The sequence below is a fragment of the Eurytemora carolleeae genome, unplaced genomic scaffold (assembly GCF_000591075.1).
Source record: "Eurytemora carolleeae unplaced genomic scaffold, Eaff_2.0 scaffold173, whole genome shotgun sequence".
Taxonomy (NCBI): Eukaryota; Metazoa; Arthropoda; class Copepoda; order Calanoida; family Temoridae; genus Eurytemora; species Eurytemora carolleeae.
This window is the reverse complement of record NW_019396110.1, coordinates 60,135-85,742: the sequence shown is the minus strand read 5'-3', so window position 1 is coordinate 85,742 and position 25,608 is coordinate 60,135. Positions and strand designations below refer to the sequence as shown.

At 34.7% G+C, this 25,608-nt stretch overlaps 2 protein-coding genes across 3 annotated transcripts in view; one reads left to right on the top strand and one right to left on the bottom strand.

The window, feature by feature from the left end:
* The window catches only part of LOC111695206 (breast cancer type 1 susceptibility protein homolog), a 29,534-nt gene extending 20,162 nt beyond the window's left edge, over nt 1-9,372 (top strand). For both annotated transcript variants that reach the window (XM_023464432.1, XM_023464433.1), the window contains exons 28-36: nt 366-553; nt 1,177-1,450; nt 2,629-2,738; nt 3,253-3,370; nt 3,649-3,738; nt 5,755-5,921; nt 7,558-7,648; nt 8,599-8,681; nt 9,007-9,372. In XM_023464432.1, the coding sequence (XP_023320200.1) occupies nt 366-553; nt 1,177-1,450; nt 2,629-2,738; nt 3,253-3,370; nt 3,649-3,738; nt 5,755-5,921; nt 7,558-7,648; nt 8,599-8,681; nt 9,007-9,112 (1,227 nt within the window). In that variant the 3' untranslated portion in view covers nt 9,113-9,372. The remainder of the gene's footprint in view (nt 1-365; nt 554-1,176; nt 1,451-2,628; nt 2,739-3,252; nt 3,371-3,648; nt 3,739-5,754; nt 5,922-7,557; nt 7,649-8,598; nt 8,682-9,006) is intronic.
* Nucleotides 9,373-12,765: 3,393 nt separating this feature from the next.
* The window catches only part of LOC111695205 (uncharacterized), a 62,724-nt gene continuing 49,881 nt past the window's right edge, over nt 12,766-25,608 (bottom strand). Inside the window, exons 2-9 of the mRNA XM_023464431.1 lie at nt 20,485-20,668; nt 19,988-20,089; nt 19,390-19,557; nt 17,729-17,805; nt 17,516-17,660; nt 16,858-17,037; nt 14,960-16,165; nt 12,766-14,739 (exon numbers count right to left, since the gene is read on the bottom strand). Coding sequence (XP_023320199.1) covers nt 12,918-14,739; nt 14,960-16,165; nt 16,858-17,037; nt 17,516-17,660; nt 17,729-17,805; nt 19,390-19,557; nt 19,988-20,089; nt 20,485-20,668 — 3,884 coding nt within the window. The 3' untranslated portion in view covers nt 12,766-12,917. The remainder of the gene's footprint in view (nt 14,740-14,959; nt 16,166-16,857; nt 17,038-17,515; nt 17,661-17,728; nt 17,806-19,389; nt 19,558-19,987; nt 20,090-20,484; nt 20,669-25,608) is intronic.

The window sequence follows — 25,608 nt, the reverse complement described above, 5'->3', positions numbered from 1 at the left end:
GGTGAGGGGTCAGTGTTGCGTCCAATTTACAATTTTAGCAAAATTGGGAATCAATGCGACATCTATGTTTTCTTCTTTTTGAAAAGGGAGTCAGTTAAGAGTTACCGACACGTGACTATATTATTATTATTATCATTATTATTGTTATTGTTATTGTTATTGTTATTGTTATTGTTATTGTTATTGTTATTGTTATTTTTATTGTTATTGTTATTATTATCATTATTATTATCATTATTTTTTTTTAACCTGATAAGATATTAAAGGGTACCGTTGTGATTTGGGCATACCTATCTTTAAACGAATAGAAGGCTCACTTGAGATTTCAAAGACACTTACAATAATTTTATTGTCTTTATCTCTAGGTACTAGGCAGTCCTAACCAGACTGTGAATGAGAAAACTCCTGGAAGTATGATGATTCAAATAGAAACTGATCAAGTTGACACTGTAGATGATACTCCAGCAGCTGTAGCTGATCTTGATGCTGATACTCCTGGAGTTAGCGAAGATGATGATGACATGTTCTCAGCTACACCTGATGAGCCAAGCAGGTAGAACTAATTTATCATCCTGACTGTGATAAGTAGATCAGCTAGGTTTTGAATGAATGTTGATGATATAACTGTCTACGCCTCTCTTGAGAAGTAGTTTATAACCCTTCCGCCAAAAAGGTGCTAAAATTATTAATCTGAGGCCAAATTTATAAAATTTTAACCGCGCAGTTGAACCGCCAAGAACCGGTTCCAATTGACCATTGGCTCAAATCTCGAAACCTTGAATAACTCTCTTTACCTTGTTTTATTACTTCTTGCTATACAAAAAATTTCGACTTCAGGTCCAGGAGTTAAAGTTTTCTTTGAAAATGATTAAATATTGAACGTAATGTCCTTGTTCGGTTGAACAGAGCAGCAAGTTTAACGTATAGGGGAGAGGAAATGTAATAAACGCTTGCTTTCAACCACTAAAAGAGAAAAGGATTCATTTAAAATCTTCAATCTTTGCCTTAAGATTTTTTTAATGTGTTATTTATTATCATTACAGGGGTGTTAATAAATGACTTTTGGGGTGAAAAGTTTTAAAAAGAATACAAAAAACTTCCGTTTTGATGTGCAATTTTTTTGTCCCCAGAAGACTAAAATCATTCTTAAGAATCCTGTATCATTAATGAAATTAGATTGCCGCTGAAGATTATGAGGGAACCAGGACTAACAATGGTTGAGGAGGAGGAGCTAGAACCTGGAAACAAGGAAACAGAATCAGGATGGAAAACATGTCAAGTCGGAGAGACCGAAGAGATTAGTTCAGCTCCAGTGGATTCCAATGAGCCCGGGATCGAAGTCCCAGACACTGAAGATATTCTAGGAGAAGAGTTCATGCAAGAAGTCCTAAATGCGGAGTTTAAGAACGGAGAAGATGTTGAGAAGACTAGCTCAAACTATTTATCCCAGGTAAGGCCCTCCCCCACTTTAAAAAAAAAACTATTTTTCTCTTTTGTTTGTTTAGAATGTTTGCCATTAGCAAATTTTTTTCTTGCTTAAATTGGGTAAATTAGTTATTTTTTAAATAGAGGGGGAAATTTTCTGTTAAGGACCAATTTTTAGAAATAAGAATATAAGAAATGCAGATGCTTTCTTCCTGTCCACATATTCTATAATTAGCAAATCCATTGCCCACACTGCTGAAAATGGACCATCAGGTTTCAAGTCAAAACACCTCAACTTTTTCTTTGGATTCTGTTTATATGCAGAATACTGAGTTATATTCTCATTTTTTAGAAAATGCAACCTAGGGAATTTTGAGCAAATCAATTTTTTAGAAATTGTAGAAATCAAGTACATTCACACATTCTTAAATTAAACAAAAATTTCATTTCAAGACTTTTATCTGCTTCTTCTGGGTTTTTGGCGATATTTTTTGAACAGTATATGGCATGGCTACAAATTTCTTTTATTTTTCTTTAACAATCATGAAACTGATTGTTGCAAAAAATCAAACCCCTAGCTCAACTGCCTGACTGTCAAAATTCGGCCCGAAAAAGTTTTTTTTAATGTAATTTTTAATTATTTTACTTGAAAAAGTCTTTTTTAGGCAGTAACTGGGCAATTATACAGTTCACCTTCTGTACTTTCTTTAAAATGGATTTAATTTATATTCCCTAGGTGGCGTTTTCTGAAAATTTAGATTAAAACTCAGAAGCCTGCATATTAATATACTCCGAAAAAAATTAGGTGTTTTGAATTGAATCCTGATGATTCATTTTCAGTAGTGTGTGCCGGTAATTAAGCCATTTTTAATTTTTGTAAGTTTTTGTTTGATCGTAGGAATTGAATAATTTCATTTATTTACAAATTTTTGTTAATAAAGATGAAGCTCATTCTCAAACCGATTTTTAACATTATTATGTTTTAGTTTTTGCTTTACTTATTGCATTTGCTCAGAAATAATGTAAAATTTGTGAAATTTTGGATTAATATTTTTTTTCTAATAATAATTTGCTATCAGTGTGCACAATTTTAAGAAAATCTATGACATTTACTTCTATGGGGTGGTTGACTTTATAAAAAATGAGCCTAAACTAAGTTTTGATTAAAGAAGAAATAGGTTCTCAAGTATGTATTTAATCCAGGTGAACTCTAAAAAGAAGAGTCCTGAGAAACCAGTTTACCAGGCTGACACGTCAAGCTGGAATTTTGTACTCTCTAATATATCTCAGCAGGATAGGCCTACAGTTAACAAGTAAGTTTTATCCCTGTACTTTGTGACCTTTGTATTTGATATATTTAGGTTTTTATCTCTTTATCTGATATGTTCAGGTTTTAAACTCTGTGCTCTATGAACTTTGTATCTGATATTTAGGTTTTTATCTCTGTACACTATGAACACTATATCTGGTATATTCAGGGCTTTTATCTCTATCTTTTTTCAGGTTTTTATCTCTGTACTCTATGAACCCTGTATCTGGTATATTCAGGGCTTTTATCTCTTTGCTCTATGAACCCTTTATCTGTTTTTAGGTTTTTATCTCTGTACTCTATGAACCCTGTATCTGGTATATTAAGGGTTTTTAGCTCTGTTCTCCTTTATCTCTGTATCTGTCTTCTGGTTTTATCTTTGTACTCTATGAACCCTGTATCTGGTTTATTCAGGGCTTTTATGAACCCTGTATCTGTTTTCAGGCTTTTATCTCTGTACTCTATGATCTATTAATGCTTTTATATCTGTACTCCTTTAACTCTGTATCTGGTTTCAGGTTTTTATCTCTATACTCTATGAACCCTGTATCTAGTAGCGTGGATAAGAGAACTACTCATATAATTGTCAACACTGATGAGGATCTTTTGGCTCAAAGAACTTTAAAGTATTTACAGGTAAACTAGCTGTGATGTCGGTTTATTATAATTGTCCCTATCTTACCCTAGAAGTATGAACTATTGGAACATCGGAAACTTTAACTAGAATTGAATCCTATATATGCATTTTGAATTTTAATTCAAGATAAGCAAAAATCTGTACACTGTACTGTACTGTACTGTACTGTACTGTACTGTACTGTACTGTACTGTACTGTACTGTACTGTACTGTACTGCACTGCACTGTACTGTACTGCACTGTACTGCACTGCACTGCACTGTGAACACATTCCAGGGCGTATGCCGAGGATTAACTATAGTCTCCCATCTCTGGTGTGAGAAAAGTATAGACGAAGGAAGACTACTGGATCCACTGAACTTTGAGGAAACCCTTAATAATAATAAACTTATACTAACTTCTTGCATTTTTACATTTGTGATAGTGGCTGATAGTCCCTGTAGACTAAAGGAGTAATTTCAGGTGACTCCATGCAAACATGGCGATTCACAAGGAAACCCTTGACACTTTATCTGATCAAATTATAATTCCCGTTGTAGAAATCATTTTTCTAAATGATCATTTTTTTTTAAATTAAAAAATTTGAAATATAAGTTAAACTTGATAAGACAAAGCTTTTAAGGGTACCGTTGTGAATTGGGCATTGCCATCTTTGCATGGAGGGTCACTTGAAATTACGCTTAAAGTCCCTTTTAGTACTGAACACATTATAAACCTCCATATCTTTGTTTACAAAGTGTACTGCAGTATCTGGGTGGAATGTAAACAAAACATAGCCTGAGTAGCTAAAAGTGTGTTAACTAGAGATAAGAGAGTATAGAGATCTATTAAGGTTAGAATATGCAATATTTTCTACAACAGATTCCACTGTGTACAGCTGAAGTACATGACCGATAAGCAGAAGTCTATTCTCATGGATATTTTTAACTTTAATAATTTATTTTAATTAAATTTTACAATATTTTTAAATTTTAATATGATATCAGATGGAAACATTTTGAGACTTCTATATTTCTTGTTTTTAATTCTTTCTTCTTGATCTTCCATTCCTTGTCCATCCTTCAATCACACTATGGCTAATTTTGAAAATAAAAATAAATGAATTTTTTGGATGTTTTCTGCAGCTAGCCAAATTGCACAGGTAGAACTATTTTTTGAAGCCCTGTATCTATATTCTATATATTGAGAGTGGCAAGGTTACTCTTCCCCTTGTTTATATTTAAATTTTGCTTCAGTCATTATACTGTGTCGAGTCAGCTCCTGCATTCCTAGCTTTTCTTGGAGGGGGAGAGGGGTGAGGGGGGCATTTTACACATTTTCCAGTTTTTTTATCTCGAGTAGGACATAGAGGGGGGGATGGGACGTCTGCCATCCTGTGTATTCCCCTTCTAATTTTTCCTGTTCAAAGTTTTCTTCTTCTTTCTTGTTATCTTGCTTTAAGCACCCATCTCTACTGTCAAGAGATTTCCCTTCCACTTTTTTCTGTTCAATTTATTTTTTCTTCTTGCTTCTTGTTTCTTGTTTTTACACTTTGAGGCCTTTCCAAATAGTTCTTTTAACATCGCGTTGTGGAGCAGGTAGGAGAGAGATAAGGAGGTTTGTAGGAAGAAGGGTATAGGGGATTTCTCCCTGTGTTCCTTCATTTTATACTGGTTCCCAGTTAGGGGAATTAAGGAATTTACCCATAACTGCACCCCATATGCAAAATGGGGAGTTGTGATCCCTGAAAGCTCTATTGAGAGGTATCTTCCATGGCAGTCCAGTCCTTACATCTGGTCGAGTAAAAAATCGGTATCGATGTGCATAGCTTGTATTCCCACGAGGGGTTTAACTCCTCTTTCAGTGAACCAAGCTGAAGATGAAGTTCTGTTTTAATCTATGTACAATTCTTGCTTCCCCTGTAGGATACTAGATGCGTAACTAAACACAGCGCTTCCCCAGCTGCAATTCTGGGACTGCATAGTAGGTCCGTTCTGCTAGAGAGAAAGCAGGCAACTGATTCTCATGGATATATATAAGGATTCTTTGGATACGAAACACGAGTTTTTCTTTAAAAATTGTAAAACCCAACCCCTGAATGTGTCGGCGAGATTGCAGTCGAATACCTTTTGTAAGATTACAGCATGTCGTGTCAGTACGACTATACTACTTAGCCCAGCCCGTGAGAGCTAATTAGCAGTCTTAATATTTCTATTCTGTGGAGTTAACGTTCCTCCAAAAATCTGCAGTACTCTGCTTTTTTTAAAACAAAGATATGGGAGTTCCTTCCTGTTAAAAATATTATTCTATCAGATTTTTTTTTGTTTAACGAAAATATTTTTTCATTTCAAACATTTATTTTGAAAAAAAAAACACAATTTTATTGATATTGGGTTGATGAAGGTGCTAGACGCTGAGTTGAAGGGTGCTAATGGTCCCTACAGGTCCAGAATGTCCAGGGTTGAGAGAAGACCTCCTGTACTTCAGGGTTGGGAGGTCATGGTATTTGGAGAGATTGATACCATTCCTCAGTCTGCTCTCATTGAACTCATCACACTTCTCGGAGCAAGGTAATTAACAATTTAAACAGTAAATCCTGTCAATTTCTTCACAATCCCTACACTGCACCTTATGATTTGATTTGAGAACACATTCTTCGATATTAAAGTTTTCAAATAATGACTTGCTTTGATGTAATCAAATCTATGGGGATAGGGATAGGACGGGACAGGACTGGGACAGGGTACCGGTAGTATGGTGGGGTATGTTATGTTTTGGAATGGGACGGGATGGTATGGTTCTTGATGTGATGGGATGGTATGGTTCGTGATGGGATGGTACGGTTTATGATGTGATGGGATGGTATGGTTTATGATGTGATGGGATGGTACGGTTCATGATGGGATGGGATGGTATGGTTTATGATGTGATGGGATGTTACGGTTCATGATGTGATGGTATGGTAGGGTTCATGATGTGATGGGATGGTATGGTTCGTGATGGGATGGTACTGTTCACGGTTCATGATGGGATGGGATGGTATGGTTTATGATGTGATGGATGGGATGGTACTGTTCATGATGTGATGGGATGGTACGGTTCATGATGTGATGGGATGGTATGGTTCGTGATGGAATGGTACGGTTCATGATGTGATAGGATTGTATGGTTCATGATGTGATGGGATTGTACGGTTTATGATGTGATGGAATGGTACGGTTCATGATGTAATGGGATGGTATGGTTCATGATGTGATTGGATGGTACGGTTCATGATGTGATGGGATGGTATGGTTCATGATGTGATTGGATGGTACGGTTCATGATGTGATGGGATGGTATGGTTCATGATGTAATGGTATGGTAGGGTTCATGATGTGATGGGATGGTATGGTTCATGATGTGATGGGATGTTACGGTTCATGATGTGATGGTATGGTAGGGTTCATGATGTGATGGGATGGTATGGTTCGTGATGGGATGGTACAGTACGGTTCATGATGTGATGGGATGGTATGGTTCATGATGTGATGGAATGGTATGGTTCATGATGTGATGGGATTACATAGTTCATGATGTGATGGGATGGTATGGTTCATGATGAGATGTGATGGTATGTTTCATGTGATAGGATGGTATGGTTCATGATGTGATGGGATGATATGGTTCATGATGTGATGGGATGATATGGTTCATGATGTGATGAGATGGTATGGTTTATGATGGGATGGTATGGTTCATGATGTGATGGGATGGTAATCTTCATGATGTGATGGGATGTTATAGTTCATGATGAGATAGGATGGTATGGTTCATGATGTGATGGGATGGTATGGTTCACGATGTGATGGGATGGTATGGTTCGTGATGGGATGGTACGGTTCATGATGTGATGGGATGGTATGGTTCATGATGTGATGAGATGGTATGGTTCATGATGTGATGGGATGGTATGGTTCATGATGTGATGTAATGGTATGATTCATGATGTGATGGAATGGTACGGTTCATGATGTGATGAGATGGTACGGTTCATGATGTGATGAGATGGTATGGTTCATGATGTGATGGGATGGTATGGTTCATGATGTGATGGGATGGTATGATTCATCATGTGATGGAATGGTACGGTACGTGATTGGACGAAACGGACCGGGACAGCACAAGAAATTACTAATCTTTCGTTTATCTTTAAATTTGTATCAGATATGTTGAGGATGTGAAGAACTTCTCATACAACAGGAACAATCCTAGGATCTGTATTGTGGACTCAATAGTAGAGATTGATGAGAAGCAGGTCAGATATGCATCTTTACATCTTTACATCTCAACATCTCTACATCTCTACATCTTTAAATCTTTACATATCTACATCTCTACATCTCTACATGGCTTCAAAAGATGTACTTAGTATGTTGAACCATGTACAATGTACAAAGATAATTGTAATTTGCACCTTGTATCCCAATATTTTTATTCACGTAATTTTTTACCTCTTCTATGTTCGTTGTTCATTTAACACAAAAAAATTAAAAATTTAGATGAACTCTTGCATTTTGGTTTGCGATTCAGTTTAAGAATGCCATAAAAATATGTCGTCATTTAAGGGTTGGCGGCAAAATGGTCGTGGGTTAATCTTTAAATGAATCTCATTTTTTTGTTAAAACAGATTTCTTATGAGAAGATTATGATCTACCTGTATATACTTCCACAATCCACATATTAACACTCAATGCTTCATTCGTCTATGATTAGCCTAAAAAAGTACAAACATTTTATCGGAAGGCAAAACGAGTGTGGGTTGGACGTCTTACTACTTGCTAATTTTTATGTGTAATTCTTTTCGTTCCTAGTACGTAGTGTAGTTTACTTTAATTCGTATATTTTACCGCCTTCTGACCAAAATTAACGACCTATGATTCCCCCAACAGAGGGAGGTTAGGTTACTTAACGTCCCTTGGGACAGTTATGTAAAGTAATCACCCGCTCTGCGTAATTTTTCAGGAAAAAACCCGCGCATTTTCATCTCATAAGACGATAAAATTGTGTACAACAACTTTAAAAACATACAGAGCTGTGCTCCAGATGTTTTGTGCCAAAATTGGTCTTGGGAACCCTTGGTAAACTAAAATTCCCTTAACCTCCCTGTAAAGTAGTTGTAAATAATCAATTCCGCCTTCTATTGTTTCTTCAATTTCATTCCTTGTACTTGCAACTTCATCCATTTCTAATTGTCTTGTTATTCAGGCACGTCGGTGTATAAAAGCACGGCACACCTTGATGGTAGACAAAGAGTGGTTACTAGAAACCATTGGTGGATGGGAGATTAGGTAAGTTATATAGAACGGCTGATAATTTTTTTGTCCGGGACCAAAGTGTTATTCTTAAGATTTTGTGACAGGTTTAAGACAATTCACTCATTTAGATCTTATTACCAAGACATTTATGGCAGAATAGACTTAAATACTGTTGGTAGATCAGACTTTACGCTTATTATGTTGTTAGGAGTCACTTTTTAGGCCATTAACCCATTAATATATTTCCATGTGTATGAGTTTTGTCCCTGTAGGTAATCTTGATATCCTGAACTTCTGCATCGGATATAATATTTGCTTAATTTTGAAAAAATTCTGATAGATAAAATTTTATTTTCAGACCTGTGTTGGCCCACGCTTCATTCGGGATACTAGCTGCGGATATTGAAGGTCTGGGATATCCAGCTAATTTTATTGGAGAACCTAGTAATAGCGGATATGTGTAGTGGATATCGATGAGGAATTCCTGTAGCGGATTCTCTAACAAATGTGATTAAAAATCACAATAATAAAGTTATGTCTATTGTGTACTACTTTGTCTATTGGAGAACCTAGTAATAGCGGATATATCTGATGTGATTTCAAATGTATTCTTTGTGCAATCATATTCAGCGAGTATTTACTTAATTTTTCTGATTGCCGCTTTTTGATTCTCTACAAATGTGATAGAAAATTACAATAATAAAGTTATGTCTATTGTATACTACTTTGGTTGACTCAATGCTAATGAACGTATCCCTTAGATAGGTCTGTCACGAATTGGGATTTAAAAGTTTTAAGAAAACTTTTTACTTGCTTTACTAGTTCAGTCATTTTCTCCTTGTTCAGACTAGATTAAATAAGGGTACTGAGAAAGAAGAATTCAATTTTGTATATCTCCAATTCTAAATTCAAAATGACTAAAACTGAATTCTTTGAAGAAAGCGAACGAGTTAGAACCGAAAGAGGAGAAGTTAGGTTCTATGGAAATAAATTCTGTTTTTCAATTTGCAAATGCCATAATTGCGTATTTTACATTCTGAGTTGGAAGAGCTTAAGTTACCAGATATAAAGATAAACCGGATGCAAGGTATTTATCACCTCATTTCAGTCTCATCCCGATTCCAAGAATATTTTTGTTCAATATAATTTCATATGTAATAAGCCATGATTCCTATAATTTGCAACCTGATGGTGTAAACCTTTGATAATTCGAACTAGAGACAAAATGATTCATAGTTTGAATTAGCAAGGATCTACAGCATCAGGTTGCAAAGGAGAAAATCATAGTTTCGAGGCAAAAACTCGATACCTTTTACTTACACATTACACACTTACATGAATTTGAATAGATATAGTTTCAAGTTTGAAAGCAAAATTTCCGTTTAGGATTAACTTTAAAAATAAAAATACCAGATTTTTATTTACTTTGATTTCATCAAATCAGTTAATAGAGAGAGCAATGCAATGAGAATATAACAAGAAGAATGAGATCTCATATTCCAAGCTCATTATCTCCTACATTAATGATTCCTTGCATCTGTAAACTTGTTTCTTTCTTTGGCAAATCACAAAATAAATCATTAAAAGATTGTATGTTGTAGGCAGAGACTTAAAGGGAGTGACCGGCTATGAAAGGTAGTTGAACTGAGTATGCAGTTTTTTGGATTCGGATTCATTTGAGACATATTCGAAAGTTTTCCACAATACTGCATACTCAGTTCAACTACCTTACATAGCCGGTCACTGAAAATCAAATACGATTTATAATAAAATATAAATATTTTAGTCAATAAACATGGGCAATCTTCCATGCTAAATAGATTCTACAAATTATGGTTTAAATCTACTCTTCAATCAAAGTAAATATCTAAAATCTGCCTTAGTCAAAGATTAGAATATATTTATCTAAAGGTTGAAAGGAATTGAGTCTTTCCCACAAACTTTAATTTTCTAATCCCTTTATCTTTGGGACCCAATGTCGTAGACCTTGAATATTTCAAACTATGAATTCTGTTAGATCAAAAAATCTAAGTTTGAAATACAAAATGTTTACATCATCATTTTGCAAAGATATAATGGTTAGAATAGTTGAGTATGTTGCAAAGACTTAATTCTTTGAATAATTTCCCTACACATGCCCACCCTCTGTGAATGAGTTGACGCATACAACCAGGGGTGTGTAGAGTTCCACATGTAAGGGATACACTTTGATACAAAGGTCTCACGCTCTCAAGCGAAAATCAATGCGAGTTTTGCTAATTACATCTTGAAAACCCAAAGCCAACAACAAGTGCTTTAGAATGCTAAAATGTACAGAAAAGCAAAAACGGTAAAATACAAGCCCAAGGCGTTGCGACACTTCAAGTCAGCCCTGTCTTTAAAAAATGATGAGATTGTTTATAAGCAGGCTGAATCTATGTGGATATACAGCTACTCAATCAATTTATCAGTTAGTAATATTCTAGAGCAATCAAAGAGATTGTTTATAAGCAGGCTGAATCTGTGTGGATATACAGCTACTCAATCAATTTATCAGTCAGTAATATTCTAGAGCAATCAAAGAGATTGTTTATAAGCAGGCTGAATCTATGTGGATATACAGGTACTCAATCAATTTATCTCCAGTTAGTAATATTCTAGAGCAATGAAAACATTGAAGCAAAAATCTTTGAAAATTAAGTGAAATGTTTCTACACAATTGTACTGTAGTTAGCATTTAACTTCTTTTCAAGTTTATGCTTTCAAGCAAAAAATCATATTTTTAGTAATAGGAGCAAACCTGAGTTTTTCAGGCTCCTCTGGGATATCGTCGTTTTCTCATTGGTTGCGGTGCGTATTTGCTGAATATGATCTGTTTAAAACTTAGATTATTATACCAAATCTTAAGTACATAAGTTTTGGTATAACTTTGACACAGTTAATTTACATAACTCAATTAGATTTTACAACTAAATACAGTATCTTTACAATATTTTTAATAAAAGTTCCTCTATAAAGAGATGCAAAATGTCAATAAAACATTAATTTGAAAATATACAGGGTGTCCCAAAAAACATGGGAATTCAGTGACGAATTTGATATCGTCTTTGTTATGAATTAGCATTGTAATACCTAATTTCAAAAGCCATAATATTATTATGTCTGCTAGAGCTTATTTTATGAAAAGGGTAAAAGACTGTAAAGATGTGTCTATAATGTCTCCGCAAGATGAACAGTGAAGACGGACAAGTTTACTCTGTTTGTATACTGCAATTTTCTTGTTTTACTAAGTACAACCGTATGCAGTCAAAACATAAACAAACAAATGTGAACATAGCAGACGAAACTCTTACATATTACAGCTTTCTCTGTAGGTATCACTATACTAAATCAAAGAATTATTTGAAAAGACGATATCGAATTCGTCACTGAATTCCCATGTTTTTTGGGACACCCTGTATGTGAACTGCAGAAAGAAGTGCTCTTCATGGGCTCTTTCAGAATACCAAAAACGATTATATTGGATTTTTCTTTTCTCTTAAGGCTCCTTCTATAGCACACTGTGCACTGCAAAAAACTAGATTTCACGCGACATTACTATTACAACTTTGTTAACGCTCGTAGCTCCTCTAGTTTAAATATTATGAACAAGTATGAGGTAAGCAAATTCTTACGGTTATTTAATAAAAATTCGAAAGATTGTTTTTCTTCTCGATAGCTACAGGGTGTCCCACGAAACATGACAGTTGGTAAATAGTTTTAAATGTCGTCTTCCATACACTGTATTAGATATTACAAGCAGTTTATTTCGTTTAAAAACTCTTCTGCTTAAATATATTTTACTTCGAAGTTAATTTTACTGTAATATGACTCCTGTATAATATTTCATTATTTTTTTGTTAATAAACTACTTTACAAATTATGGAAGAAGACATTCTAAACTATTTACCAACTATCATGTTTCGTGGGACACCCGGTAATTCTTCATGAAAAGGAGTTTTCAATCTTCCGTGCAATTAGATTTGATTTTGATAATTGATTAGACTTGACAAGTTTTTGACATAATATTGAAACATTTTTACATTCAACAATAATGAATAAATTTTAATACAATTCAGAAGTATGTAAGCATATTTATTTTAGTTTTAGATATAATATATATCAACTAATTATTTATTTAAAAGCTAGAATAACAAAAATCTAATTTAACAATAACTGTTTATAAGGTACACGTAGTGTATATACAGGGATGTATAATGTCATAATTATTAAGTTTAAAAATCGTGTATTTTATGTATCACATCTTTTTCGAAATAATTTGGGTTTCGGAGACAGGGCTGTTCTTTCAGGGTTTAGTCTATAAACACGTGTGTCTGGCAACCGTACATTGTTCCCTAAAATTTTCATGGGACTAGTTTTATTAACGGTGGCTAACGGCCGACGTTTTGGTGGAGGTGCCGGCCGGTCCGGTCCGATATTCTCCTTTTCTTCGTAATCGTCCAGTATTGACATGGATCGACGATTTGTGTCCGTACGGCCGCCGATTCCCTGTTTTCCTGACTGTTTATGAAGGGAAGTTGAGACCCAGTTTCGATGAAAGTTTGCGTATTGTTCATCGGGATGAAGTTTAAAATCTTTATCTCCTCGGTTTAGGACGGAGAGACTGTAAGAATTAGCACTAACCGGAGCAGGGACGCATTGACTCCGTCCTGACTCTCGTAGGGAGCTGTTACACAGCTTTGCCGTCTCTACAAGATTGTAATTCTCTGTTCCAAAAACTCCGAATCCGTATTTTGCGTCCGGATTCTCCGGCATAAATCCGTACTTGTAGTCACTATTATCGTCTGCGGATTCGAACCGCTGGTGGGGGACGGAAAATTTCCGCTTTGGGAGGATATTGTTTCCCACGTTTCTGACAAAAGGTTTAGGAGAGGGGGTGGCTGTGAAGGTACTAAAGTCCGGGTTGAATCTGGAAGAGAGGATGGTGGAGTTGGAGGTCTCAAGGTCACTCTCTGTTCCAGAGGTCGCTTTAACTTTACTAAGGAACTTGACCCCCTGAGTGGTGAGATGGGGCATGAGTGATTTGAACTCGTTCTTCTCGCTCACCAGTGAGTCGGAGAGAAGGTTCGACTCCGTCGGGAGAGTCAGTTTCTCCGATCCGAGCAGTTTAACTCTCTTGGGGGTGTTCAAAATATCGTTTGTACTTCCTACAAGGTTCAGAATATTTTTTCTCACCCCTACCTTCACATTAAGCGGGGTGGGTTTAGATTTCTGTGCTCTGACTGTTGGTGGAGTTACAACTAGCGTATTTGAGTGAACAGATTTAATTGTATTGTTGAGATCTTCAGATTCTGGTAATACAACCTTGCTCCCAGATTTACTCTCCTGGTTCTCCTTGATCAAGGATTCGTACCCTAGGGTGTTCCGCGGAGGAACAAGAGGAACGGTTGGTTTGCTTAGGTCGGAGCTAGAGGAGTAATACAGGTTGCATAGAGAGCTGTTCCTTATCTCCTCTATAGTGTGGAGCAGGGAGCAGGTATCTAAACTATCCTCCTCGATCGGAGGGAGTTTGGGTTGGGATCGGTCGGATATCAGGGTTCGTTGAGATCTTTGCTCCGACCTGACGTTTAGCACCTCCGAGATGATCGACATGATGGAGGTATCCATGTCTGAGTACATTTGACTATTTGTACTCATACTGGCGAGGGATTGGTAGAGTTTTGATCTTGTCAGATCTGAATCTGATTCCTCAAGGACCGGAGTTAAAAGTCTCATCGGAGCAAGGATGTATAAATCCCCCCGGCTCTCCGGGTCATCAAATGGTACGGATTCATGTTGATGCAAGGTTTCACGAAGCGTCTCTAAGGATACGATCCTATTCGCCGTAACCTTCCGCCCATCATGATGAATGAGCGTGAGCGGGGCGGAGTGGACGTTTCGAGACATCTCTTGGGCGGTCTCTATAGGTTCGTAGGTATGGTTGGAGTCAGATGTATCCAGACTAGACGCCATAGTTGCCGTGGTGGAAACAGGGGTTAGAGATCGGTAGAGTTGGTCTTTCATGGCTTTACTCAGGGGGTAGATATCACAGAAAGCGAGGGTACTGTAGTTACTGAAAATGAAATTAAAATTATGGAAATATTTTTTAAAAGTTTTCTTTAAGATTGAAATTATCATTAATTTTTATTTTCTTAGAAAAACAGCATTCTACAAATTGAATAAGTTTATTTTCTTTTTTGTTGTTACTACATGGGCTAATATACTTTTTATATAATGATAATAATAATAATAATAATAATGATAATAATAATAATAATAAATCATAATAATACCTGTAGTCCGAGCTGGAGGTAAAATTAAGTTTATTTCTCTCATATTTAGTACTCTCATCATGTCTACTGTTTGCCATATCACTGTAGGTTCTCCAGTGCTGAGCATCTATAGGAGCACGGTTTATATTCACTAGAGCTAGGTTCTCATAATCATGGTTGGAGAAGGATGATAAATCCTTGGAATTAGCTCCGGGGTTGAGAATATCCAGGGATATAGTTTTATCAGACCATTGATCTGGAGAACTAGAGTTACTTTTAGTCACTGCCTGATTGCTGATATTAGGAATGATAATGGTGAGAGGAGCGTGCAATCTTTCCTTACCCTTCTCCTTATCATCACTTAGGTCGGACTCATCCTTCCTTGATACTGGAGGGATGGGAGTAAACCCCTCCGTTATATCCCTGAGTACGGGAGATCGTTTTAATAAATCTTTCTGAGGACGCTTCGGTGTTGAGGCGGTGTTATCTATTACGGTAATACGTGAGGTCTGAGAACCTTGACTAGTGTTTTGTTCCGATCTCAGGGAGGTGTCGGACATAGGATGGACGGATTGATAGGTATTGTTTTGGTTCTGAGCTCCCTGTGTTAGGGTGGGGGAGGAGAGAGACATGTAGGACTGATCTGCGTGCTGACTAGATCCGTCAATAGACATATAGGTTTCATTGTTAAAGGCAGCGGAGGAAACAGAGCAGTTGTGTAGAGAGGAGCTGGACCTATCCTGGTGTAAAGTGGACCCGGAGTTGTTCTGGTTTGCAACTGCATAGCTCTCGGTTGGAGATTTCTCCACAAGAGGAAAGGTATGACTGGATTCTGTGTTTCTGGATGCAGTTCGGTTTGAATCCGTTCCGTAAGCGGAGTCAAGCCTCTCGGAGATTTTACATTCCTCAGTCGGAGAAGATGGCCCGTTGGATCCGTTGGATGAATTGATAAGATCTAGGGCGCTCAGTACTACCGGAGAGTTTTTACCTCCTCGCACCATAACTTTAGTCTGAGTAGAGTACTTAAAGGAGCGGGAGTGTTTTAAACTCTTCTTGGATCTGTCTTGTTCTTCCAGGGACCTGGAGAGAGATCCGTCCTTCTCATCCAGATAAGTCGCGTCCTTGATCGTAAAATCAGGACTCTGGACTGAAACTGCCTTCTCAAGGTCAGGTTTCTCCCTAGGGTTTCCTCCACATGGATAAATGGGTCCAGCAGGATGAAAGTATCTGAAGAAAAGAAAAAGAAAATTTAAGGATTGCCTATTCTCCTTAGCAAATAAAAGGATATTCTTCCTTTTTTCAATTCCTATTTTTCTATGAAACAAGATTAGTTTAAAATAACAGATGTAGAAATTATTTCTCTGCAGTAAGTGTCAGAGCCAGGATAATAAGTACAGAAAAAAATAGATATTTTGTTGATAATTTTGTTCAAAAAAGAAACATCGGATCAAAATAAAACTAGAACCTGGATCAAAATTAATAAATAGATCGAAGAAGTTAAACTTTTTAGCCTAAGTTAAACCTCTTTCTTTTGTAAAATCATTCAAGTTCAAGAGAAGTGGTTAAACTTAGTCTATTTAGTTTTACTACTTCTTAATCGCTTTTCAAAAAAGGAATTGAGTCTTTACCACAAACTCAAATTTTCTAATCCCTGTAAACTTGCAACCTGATGGTGTAAACCTTTTAAATTTAGAACTTAGATTATTTGATCGAACAAAATTCATAGTTCAAGCTATCTAAGATCTATGACATCAGGTTGCAAAGATAAAGGGATTAGATATCAGAGGTTGTGTCAAAGAATCAATTCCATTTTTGGTCCACGATCAAATAAAAATGGTTTGTTGTAATCCCTAATTTTAAACTTCACGAACATTCCTTTTAATCCCTGTTTGTATTAAAGGCTGGGGTAAGAAACTAACCTGTAATACAAAGCGAGGCTGATAAGTCCGACTGCTGTCCCTCCGAGGACGATAACCAATGCCCCGAGGCTGAACCAGGTGACCGGTATCCCGGGGGTGTGGTGGGAGCACCAGTAGTAGGCCGCCAGGAAGGCGGTGTTCTCTAGGAACATTATCAGGTAGAAGCAGATCATTCGGTACCTAGATATACATTACATTGAGCAGTTTGTGTAAAAGGGACTGTAAGCGAAATTTTAGGTGAATTCACAACGGTGCCCTTAAAAGCTTTGTCTGATCAAGCAAGAATTAGTTATAAATGTTCATAGTTCTCTTACAAAAGTAAATTGCGCATTTCTGGTGCAGGGAAACATTTAGGAATGATCAAAATGAAATACTTTCAAATCTAGTTTAAACGAAAATATTCTCCAAACTACTCTGAATCTGACATTTTCATCTTTGCATGGAGGGTCAATTAAAATTACTCCTACAGTCTTTATAATGAGAGGAACCTAACCACAAATAAGATATAGACTGCAGATGTTAAATCAACCTTTTTAGAAAATAAAAAGATAAATTTCAGTCTGTGTTGATCGCCTCATTTCTTACAATAAAATCAACAGCAATATCGATATAAATTTGTTTAGCTTCCCCCCGATATATCTATAATCTGTGTTCTCACCTGGACCTGCCCTCCTTGAGATTGAAGAAGCAGAAGCAGTAGATGACCCCAACCACGGCGTTGTACAACCTCTCCTCCATCTTGTTTGTGCAGAAGTCTGTGTTCTGCCAGATCACCCAGCCCGTCATCAATAACCAGTGAGCTCCTGGACACAAAAAAGGATGTTGGAATTTTAGTTTTAATAAAATTTAATTAATAATTCATTCGGTGTACCGTCCCTTTTTGCCTTCTTAGTCCGTATGTAAACTGAACAAACTGCTGTTAAGTTGTTGACCGAGGTTGGCCCGGCACTTAAAATTAAGTCTTTGGGGCATTTTTTTATGGATAAAATATAGAAATTACATATGACAATACATTGATTAAACAATTAGAAGAGCGGCGTCCTTTTCTTCAAGTTATAAAAAAAAATTGTCAAGAAAAAGATGAAAGATGTGGAAGTTGCTATTTTGCTTGAAGATGTGAATAAATAAATATTGTTAATTCTTAGATAACTCAATTCTTACTCTTTAAAGATTTAAAAAATGCATACCTAGAACTACAAATATTTAAAAAATGCATACCTAGAACTACAAAGATTTAAAAAATGCATACCTAGAACTACAAAGATTTAAAAAATGCATACCTAGAACTACAAAGATTTAAAAAATGCATACCTAGAACTACAAAGATTTAAAAAATGCATACCTAGAACTACAAAGATTTAAAAAATGCATACCTAGAACTACAAAGATTTAAAAAATGCATACCTAGAACTACAAAGATTTAAAAAATGCATACCTAGAACTACAAAGATTTAAAAAATGCATACCTAGAACTACAAAGATTTAAAAAATGCATACCTAGAACTACAAAGATTTAAAAAATGCATACCTAGAACTACAAAGATTTAAAAAATGCATACCTAGAACTACAAAGATTTAAAAAATGCATACCTAGAACTACAAAGATTTAAAAAATGCATACCTAGAACTACAAAGATTTAAAAAATGCATACCTAGAACTACAAAGATTTAAAAAATGCATACCTAGAACTACAAAGATTTAAAAAATGCATACCTAGAACTACAAAGATTTAAAAAATGCATACCTAGAACTACAAAGATTTAAAAAATGCATACCTAGAACTACAAAGATTTAAAAAATGCATACCTAGAACTACAAAGATTTAAAAAATGCATACCTAGAACTACAAAGATTTAAAAAATGCATACCTAGAACTACAAAGATTTAAAAAATGCATACCTAGAACTACAAAGATTTAAAAAATGCATACCTAGAACTACAAAGATTTAAAAAATGCATACCTAGAACTACAAAGATTTAAAAAATGCATACCTAGAACTACAAAGATTTAAAAAATGCATACCTAGAACTACAAAGATTTAAAAAATGCATACCTAGAACTACAAAGATTTAAAAAATGCATACCTAGAACTACAAAGATTTAAAAAATGCATACCTAGAACTACAAAGATTTAAAAAATGCATACCTAGAACTACAAAGATTTAAAAAATGCATACCTAGAACTACAAAGATTTAAAAAATGCATACCTAGAACTACAAAGATTTAAAAAATGCATACCTAGAACTACAAAGANTACAGGGATTATTCGTTGGTTTAAAGGTTGGATGATCAGATGTTTGGATGGTTACAGGGATTATTCGTTGGTTTAAAGGTTGGATGATCAGATGTTTGGATGGTTACAGGGATTATTCGTTGGTTTAAAGGTTGGATGATCAGATGTTTGGATGATTGGATAAAGAAGAAGACGAATTCTCGTTAAAAAAATCACGATGAAAATTTGTTTTTGTTTCAAATACTTCTCAACCTATCTGGTTAAACAAGTTTATCCAAATACGCCTGAATAGTTACCTGAGGGCCTGGCTGTAGGCTGCAACCCCCCAACCCAAGCTGACCATGCTGGCTACTGCCGATACACAGGTCCAAGTCACATTAAATGTTGACCAATCAGAGACCTCGATTAGGACGTACAGTTGAAATACTAGCTGTGGGGCAGACTCCATAAACGAATCAAATAACCTAAGAAAAATAATTCAAGACTTTTTAATTTGCTTATAATAATTATTCACAAAAAACTTGCCCGTGAACGGGTTATTAGAAAGATGAGAAAAGTTCTTCTTAAGCAAATTAAATAAGGTATCAAAGGGAATAAATTTCCATTTATAGAGTGGCTTGTTCGATTCACCCTATGTACCCTATATACCTTGATCAAGAATAAATGACGTCTACTAAAAGTATTTTTTTCTATTGCAATCTCTCTATAAAATGATGACTGCTGATTTATACTCCAGAGAGAATCCGGGAAATATTCAGAATTTGACAGTTTTTATGTATATTACTCAATGTTACTCAGAAAAAAGGTTTAAACTTTTTAAGTATACAAATCTTATGAGTCCCACAATTAAAATCTTTAGGCAACCTTTTTAGAATAAATGAGTGCAGTACTAACCTAAGCATACATATATCTGACCATTGTTGATAATATCTCTGATAATCGACCTCATCATCCGAACTACGGGCAACAAGACCCAGGGTCAGCACACGGTAATACCTGCACACACAACAATTTAAAATTCTAATTTTATTAAATTTCAAATTCTATATAAACTGATTCCAATTTTCAAACCGCGGTTTAAGCCACGGTTCAAATTTGGTTGGTTCCACTTAAATTTTTCAAGATTTAAGCCGGAGCTAAATTGAAACCGGTTTTGGGGGATTTGAGACGAGGCTTAGATTCATTAAATTCGGACATTGATGTCGTAGACTTTTGAAATATCAAAATAAGAATTCTGCTGGATCCAAAAGTCAAAGTTTGACATATCAAGTAAGATGCAGTACATTATCAGGTTGCTAAAATATAGGAATTAGAAAATAAGAGTTTGAGGCAAGTGCTTAGATCATTTATTAAAATGTAAATATGAATATTCTTCAATGCATGCTGTTTACCTATGGAGGGTTCCCAGCAGCATGCCATGAATGCATGTTATAGGTTTTGATGAATATTCGTCCAACTGGTTCCATCTAGCGGAGAATATTTGAACTATGGCGTTGGGCACCAGCATAAGAACTAGGGTGGCAGCACAGAACTGTGGATGGCCATCCAGGAAGAATGTGATACTCAGAATAATATCTGAAAAAAATTACATTATTAACAAAGTTGTCACGTCCTCGACTTAAAACTTGTTCTTGTCCTCGTCTTTGTCCTAGCCATTCTCCTGGTCCTTGTCCTAGTTTTGTCCTTGTCCTTGTTCTAATCCTTACCCATATTGTCCTTCCTCTGTCTGTTTACGTTTCTGAAACTTGGTTTTGTCCTTATTCTTACTATCTTATCCTTGTCCTATTCTTATTCCTTGTTATTAATAAAACAAACAATTTGTTAATAAAGGGTTTATCTTGCATCATTTCGATCAGAACTCAGGTTTTTTAAGACACCCTGTACTTATAGATCTATGTATATTGTATATACGTACCGTTATGTAGTATATACCTATATATATAGGTTATGTTTACAATTTGGCAACCTGAAGTAAATTTTATCTTTAAAACCAAATATGCCATAGATTTGTTGCTCAGTCAGTAAATCTTTAACATAATGCTTTTATTACGTTCCTCCCTAAAATTGAATCACGTTTTTAGAATAAAATAAATTTGCAAACAAAAAAATCCCATGGGGTGCAAGGGGACCGGGGAGGGGAAAAGGATAAAAAATATTTTTTTAAATATTATTTAGTAGAGAGGACTTAAAATTTCCAAATGAGTTTAAAACTTAAATGGAAAAATGCGTTGTCTGGCGAGTTGTTTGTTTGTGTACAATAAATGTCAAAATAGTTTAAACCTATCAGACCCATTTTTGGGGGATTCACACGACCCCACAATAATATTAATATTAAGCGTAATTATAAGGAACCCTCCATGCAGCCTTTTTCTAAGTTAAAAAAAAATTTTGCTATAAATTATGTATCTTTTCTTGCAGTAGAAATGCGCATGCCAGTTTTGAAGAGAAATTGGCACACTTAAAAATTATCAGTTTTCGAAATTATAAACATTGATATCATATAAATACTTGATCAGACATAGTTGTTCAGGATACCATTGTTAATCTGGCTTTGTCATCTTTGCATGGAGGTTCACTTAAACTTACGCTTACAGTCCCTTTCAGTGGGCTAATGGGGCGTAGAGGAGGGGGGAAGGGGGGGCACTTGGTCCCCTAGTTGCACCTTTATCTAGATAAGTTGTTGTTTAGTTAATTATCTTAAATGAGAAAGCATTATCTGTTTTTATCTTGTTCTACTGAATACTACTACTCTCTAGTCAAGTTCTCCATGCTTCTTGGAATTAGAAACCGGAACAATTTCAGTTTTTTTCTCAGCTTTTTAACAATTTTTAGACTGGCATTCTCAACAGAAAACATTTGTTTGATCAAGGATAAATGAGATATCCTGGGTTTTCTAACAGAAAATTGATGATTTTTCTTTGTGGTCGCTATATATATGACTTGTGAATTTTTACAACAGAGGCAACAACCCGAAGTTTTCAGAATAAAAAAGAAAAAGAAAAGAAAAAAACATTTGATTACGGATTATAGCTATTTTTTGGTAGATAACATTTTCTGTCTATAAAACTTCAAAATTAACATTGGAAAATGTCATTTTTTGTAATTATTGTCAGAAAAGTAGCTGAACCATGATCCGAATCAGTTCTTAGAATCCGGATCCGTTGGATCCGCAAGATTTTGGCTTCCTGGATCCGGATCCGCATCAAAATAAAATGGATCCTAAGCACTGATTCTAGTTTATAGCTAACATGTGTGTATAATGTGTTAACTGTTGGAAACCATTGAACTTTGAAGCTGACATCTGATTTAAAAATGGCCGTTAATATCTGTAAGCATTAGAGGTACCTATAGCCAGGTGTATGGGGGGACGGAGGATTCCGGACTGGAATCGAACCGTAACGTTTAAAAGAATTTCCGGAAATCTGAAACGTAATATTATAAATATACAAAACCATTATACAATAAAGAATAAATTTGACAACATGTATAAAAATCGTTATGAGGATGTTTAATATTTTGAACAATGAACAAATTTGAATTTTGAAAAATAGCAAATTTAAATTTCAACAGGTAATTTTGAAACCCAATACTTTAATGAGTTTGAAGAGTCTTCAAAGCAAACAGAAATCTGATCCAAGAAAATATTTTCAATACATCTTGAAAACTATATATACATACACAAAACAAGAAAATATTTTCAATACATCTTGAAAACTATATATGTGCATACCGGGAAAACAACAAAAAATTAGATATTTTTAGATATCAAAATCTAAATGTGAGTTTCTTTTCTTATTTTATTAGTATTGAAACTTATGAACGATTTTAATGTGTAAAGATGAAAAAAGAATTTAGAAAGTCTAAATCTTAAGGTAGCCGTGAATTTATGAAAAATAATGACAAATTCAAATCCTTTACATTAATTGGATTTCTTCTAATAAGCATTTAAGCAACTAAAACAACTGATTGGTTTTTCAATGTTGTTTGAAGAAAAATTAACTGTTTTATATAAATTTTAAAGGAAGGAATGGAAATATTTATTGATTTTCACAAGTTAAAAAGTTTTCAAAAATATATTAGATATTAAAAAAATTTACACTTTTGGTTTAATATCAGTAAATAAAGGTTTCTAAGAATATTCTTTTTAAAAATTATTACGTACTTATATTCTTATTATTGATAAATTCAAAATGATTGAATAAATAAGAAATTAGATTCCCTTCCTCAACCCCAAGAAAATTGGGATTTCCAGATTAAAATTCCAAAAGTATACTTACCCTACGTAGTGAAGACCCCCCCCCCTCTCCTACCCGTCAAAGGTAAAACCACTGAGAAATACTGATCTTTAAAACCTAAATATTAAAATACTAACCTGTGGCTTGATCTGCTATAAAAGTAAGTATTGAACCGATGACAAATGTTGCATCAAGCAAACTAAACTTATGAAAACCTCCCATTTTCGTTCACTCAGTTAGATTTCACAGTTTTCTTCTTTTCATGGTTTTCAATATTTAAATTTGGCGCCACTGTGATCTCTTACCGGTGCTACAACCAACTGAAGACTGAGTAAACAGCTGAAGGCTCCGTTCCAGTCCGTTCCCGCCCAAAACTTTAAATTCCGTTCAAGACTGTATACGGGATGGATTGGTCTGATCTGGAACGGAGAATACCCCCAAGGTATGTGGAAGTCGTTAGGAACACCACCTTTTTTACCGGGACTCACCGGGTATAGATAGATAGATAGATAGAAATGGACATATGGTTGAAGATAGACAATTCTGTTGGCCCTGGTCATTATTGTCAAATAAGATGGTCATTAACTGTCAAAAAAGTTTTCACTTTGTGTTGAGAATGATCATAAATATATCTGAAAAATATAACTTTACTTCACAAAAAAAAATTTGAAAATTTTGTAATTTCCCGAATTTTGATAATTAAAGATGGCACCTGATAAAGATTTTGAAAAAAAGATGATATAAAAAATCGGAAAGTTCATTTTACAGAATCTATTTGTCTCAAAGAAGCTTTCTAAAATAATATTTTTTTTCAAAATATGCTATGGGTATATATACGTTTTACAATAATTCATTTTTAATTTAAAATCTTTGGAGGATTTAAACCGGCAAATTTCTCTACAGATTATCTTCATTAAATCCTTCAATTCAATCTCTTCTCTCGGTTTTGTGTTCACTTTTTCAATATTTTAAATTTCATTCAAATTCACAATTTCTACTTTAAAAGCAGCTTTTTTTTCTTCTCTCTAACTTTTAATCTTTCTTGTCCATTTTTTATCTTGTCATTATCTTTTTTTTTTGCTATCTTACAGAGTGTTTCTTCTTATAGACTGGCTGAAGTGCCCGGCGTTCCCCGTGGAATTAAAAAACATAATTTGGAAAAGAAATTTAAATTTTTTTAAAGCCCATTTGTTTCAGCCGTTTGGCCAGCTATTAGCTATAGCTAAAATATATATACAATTACATATAAACGAAGAGCTTTATTACATAGATTATTTTTTTCCATTTGTTTCTTCTTTTTTTTACTTTTAAAAATCAGATCGAATATTATGCGGATACTTTATGCAATAAATATCCATATATATATATATATATTGATGGAGGATAAGGAAAATATTTCTAAATCAAATTCTCAATGATAAACAAGATACATCTTTCTAATATGTGCAGTGGGAAGACGACTGTTAAACTCAAGTTAGGATTTCAGGCAGTCCAATAAACATTCAAAATTTCAATTTAAAAGTTTATTTAAAAGGTACTTGTAGAACTGTTTGCTTTATAACAAATGCATTTAAGATTTATACATGTCGTCTTCATAGTCTGCGGATTTATGTGTCCTACAGTATTCTTCAACCAAAAATTTTCTCGGAGCTTAATGTTGAGCGAGGTTTTCAATGATTATTTTCCAAAACAAATCAAGCGTTGTCCTCAGTTATAGCTTCAGAGGTTTTGTATATTTTTTTTGTGGCAATCATAAAAAAACTTCTAAAATTGAGAATCGTGAAAAAAAATTTTGGTCTTGCAAGAGGCCAAATTTGTACCATTGAACAAAACAGAGTTTCATGCACTAAAAGTTTTTAATTATGTTATTTATATGCAACATTTTAACTTTAGTCAAAAATACACGGTTTCGAATTAAAAGGCGAAGAGTGTTAAACTTTGTTTCAGAGGAAAATTTACAGGAAGTACCATTTCACCCTTTAATCCTCTATAAACTCAACCCTTATGGTTTATTAAATAAATAATTAGATGATTAGAGATAACTAGATAATTAGATAATTAGACATGATTAGAGAGATGATTAAACGTTTAAAGACTTTTATTTATTTTATTTAATAACAACTTCTTCATTTTAACGACATAATAAATTGAAATTTAATGAAATTGCGTATTTTAAGTCCAATGAAAAAACAGTTAGAGGAAAAGCAGACCGCCCCCCCCCCTTCCCCCCTCCACTCAACCACCCAAATTCTACTACCTCAAATTAACTGTTTTATATAA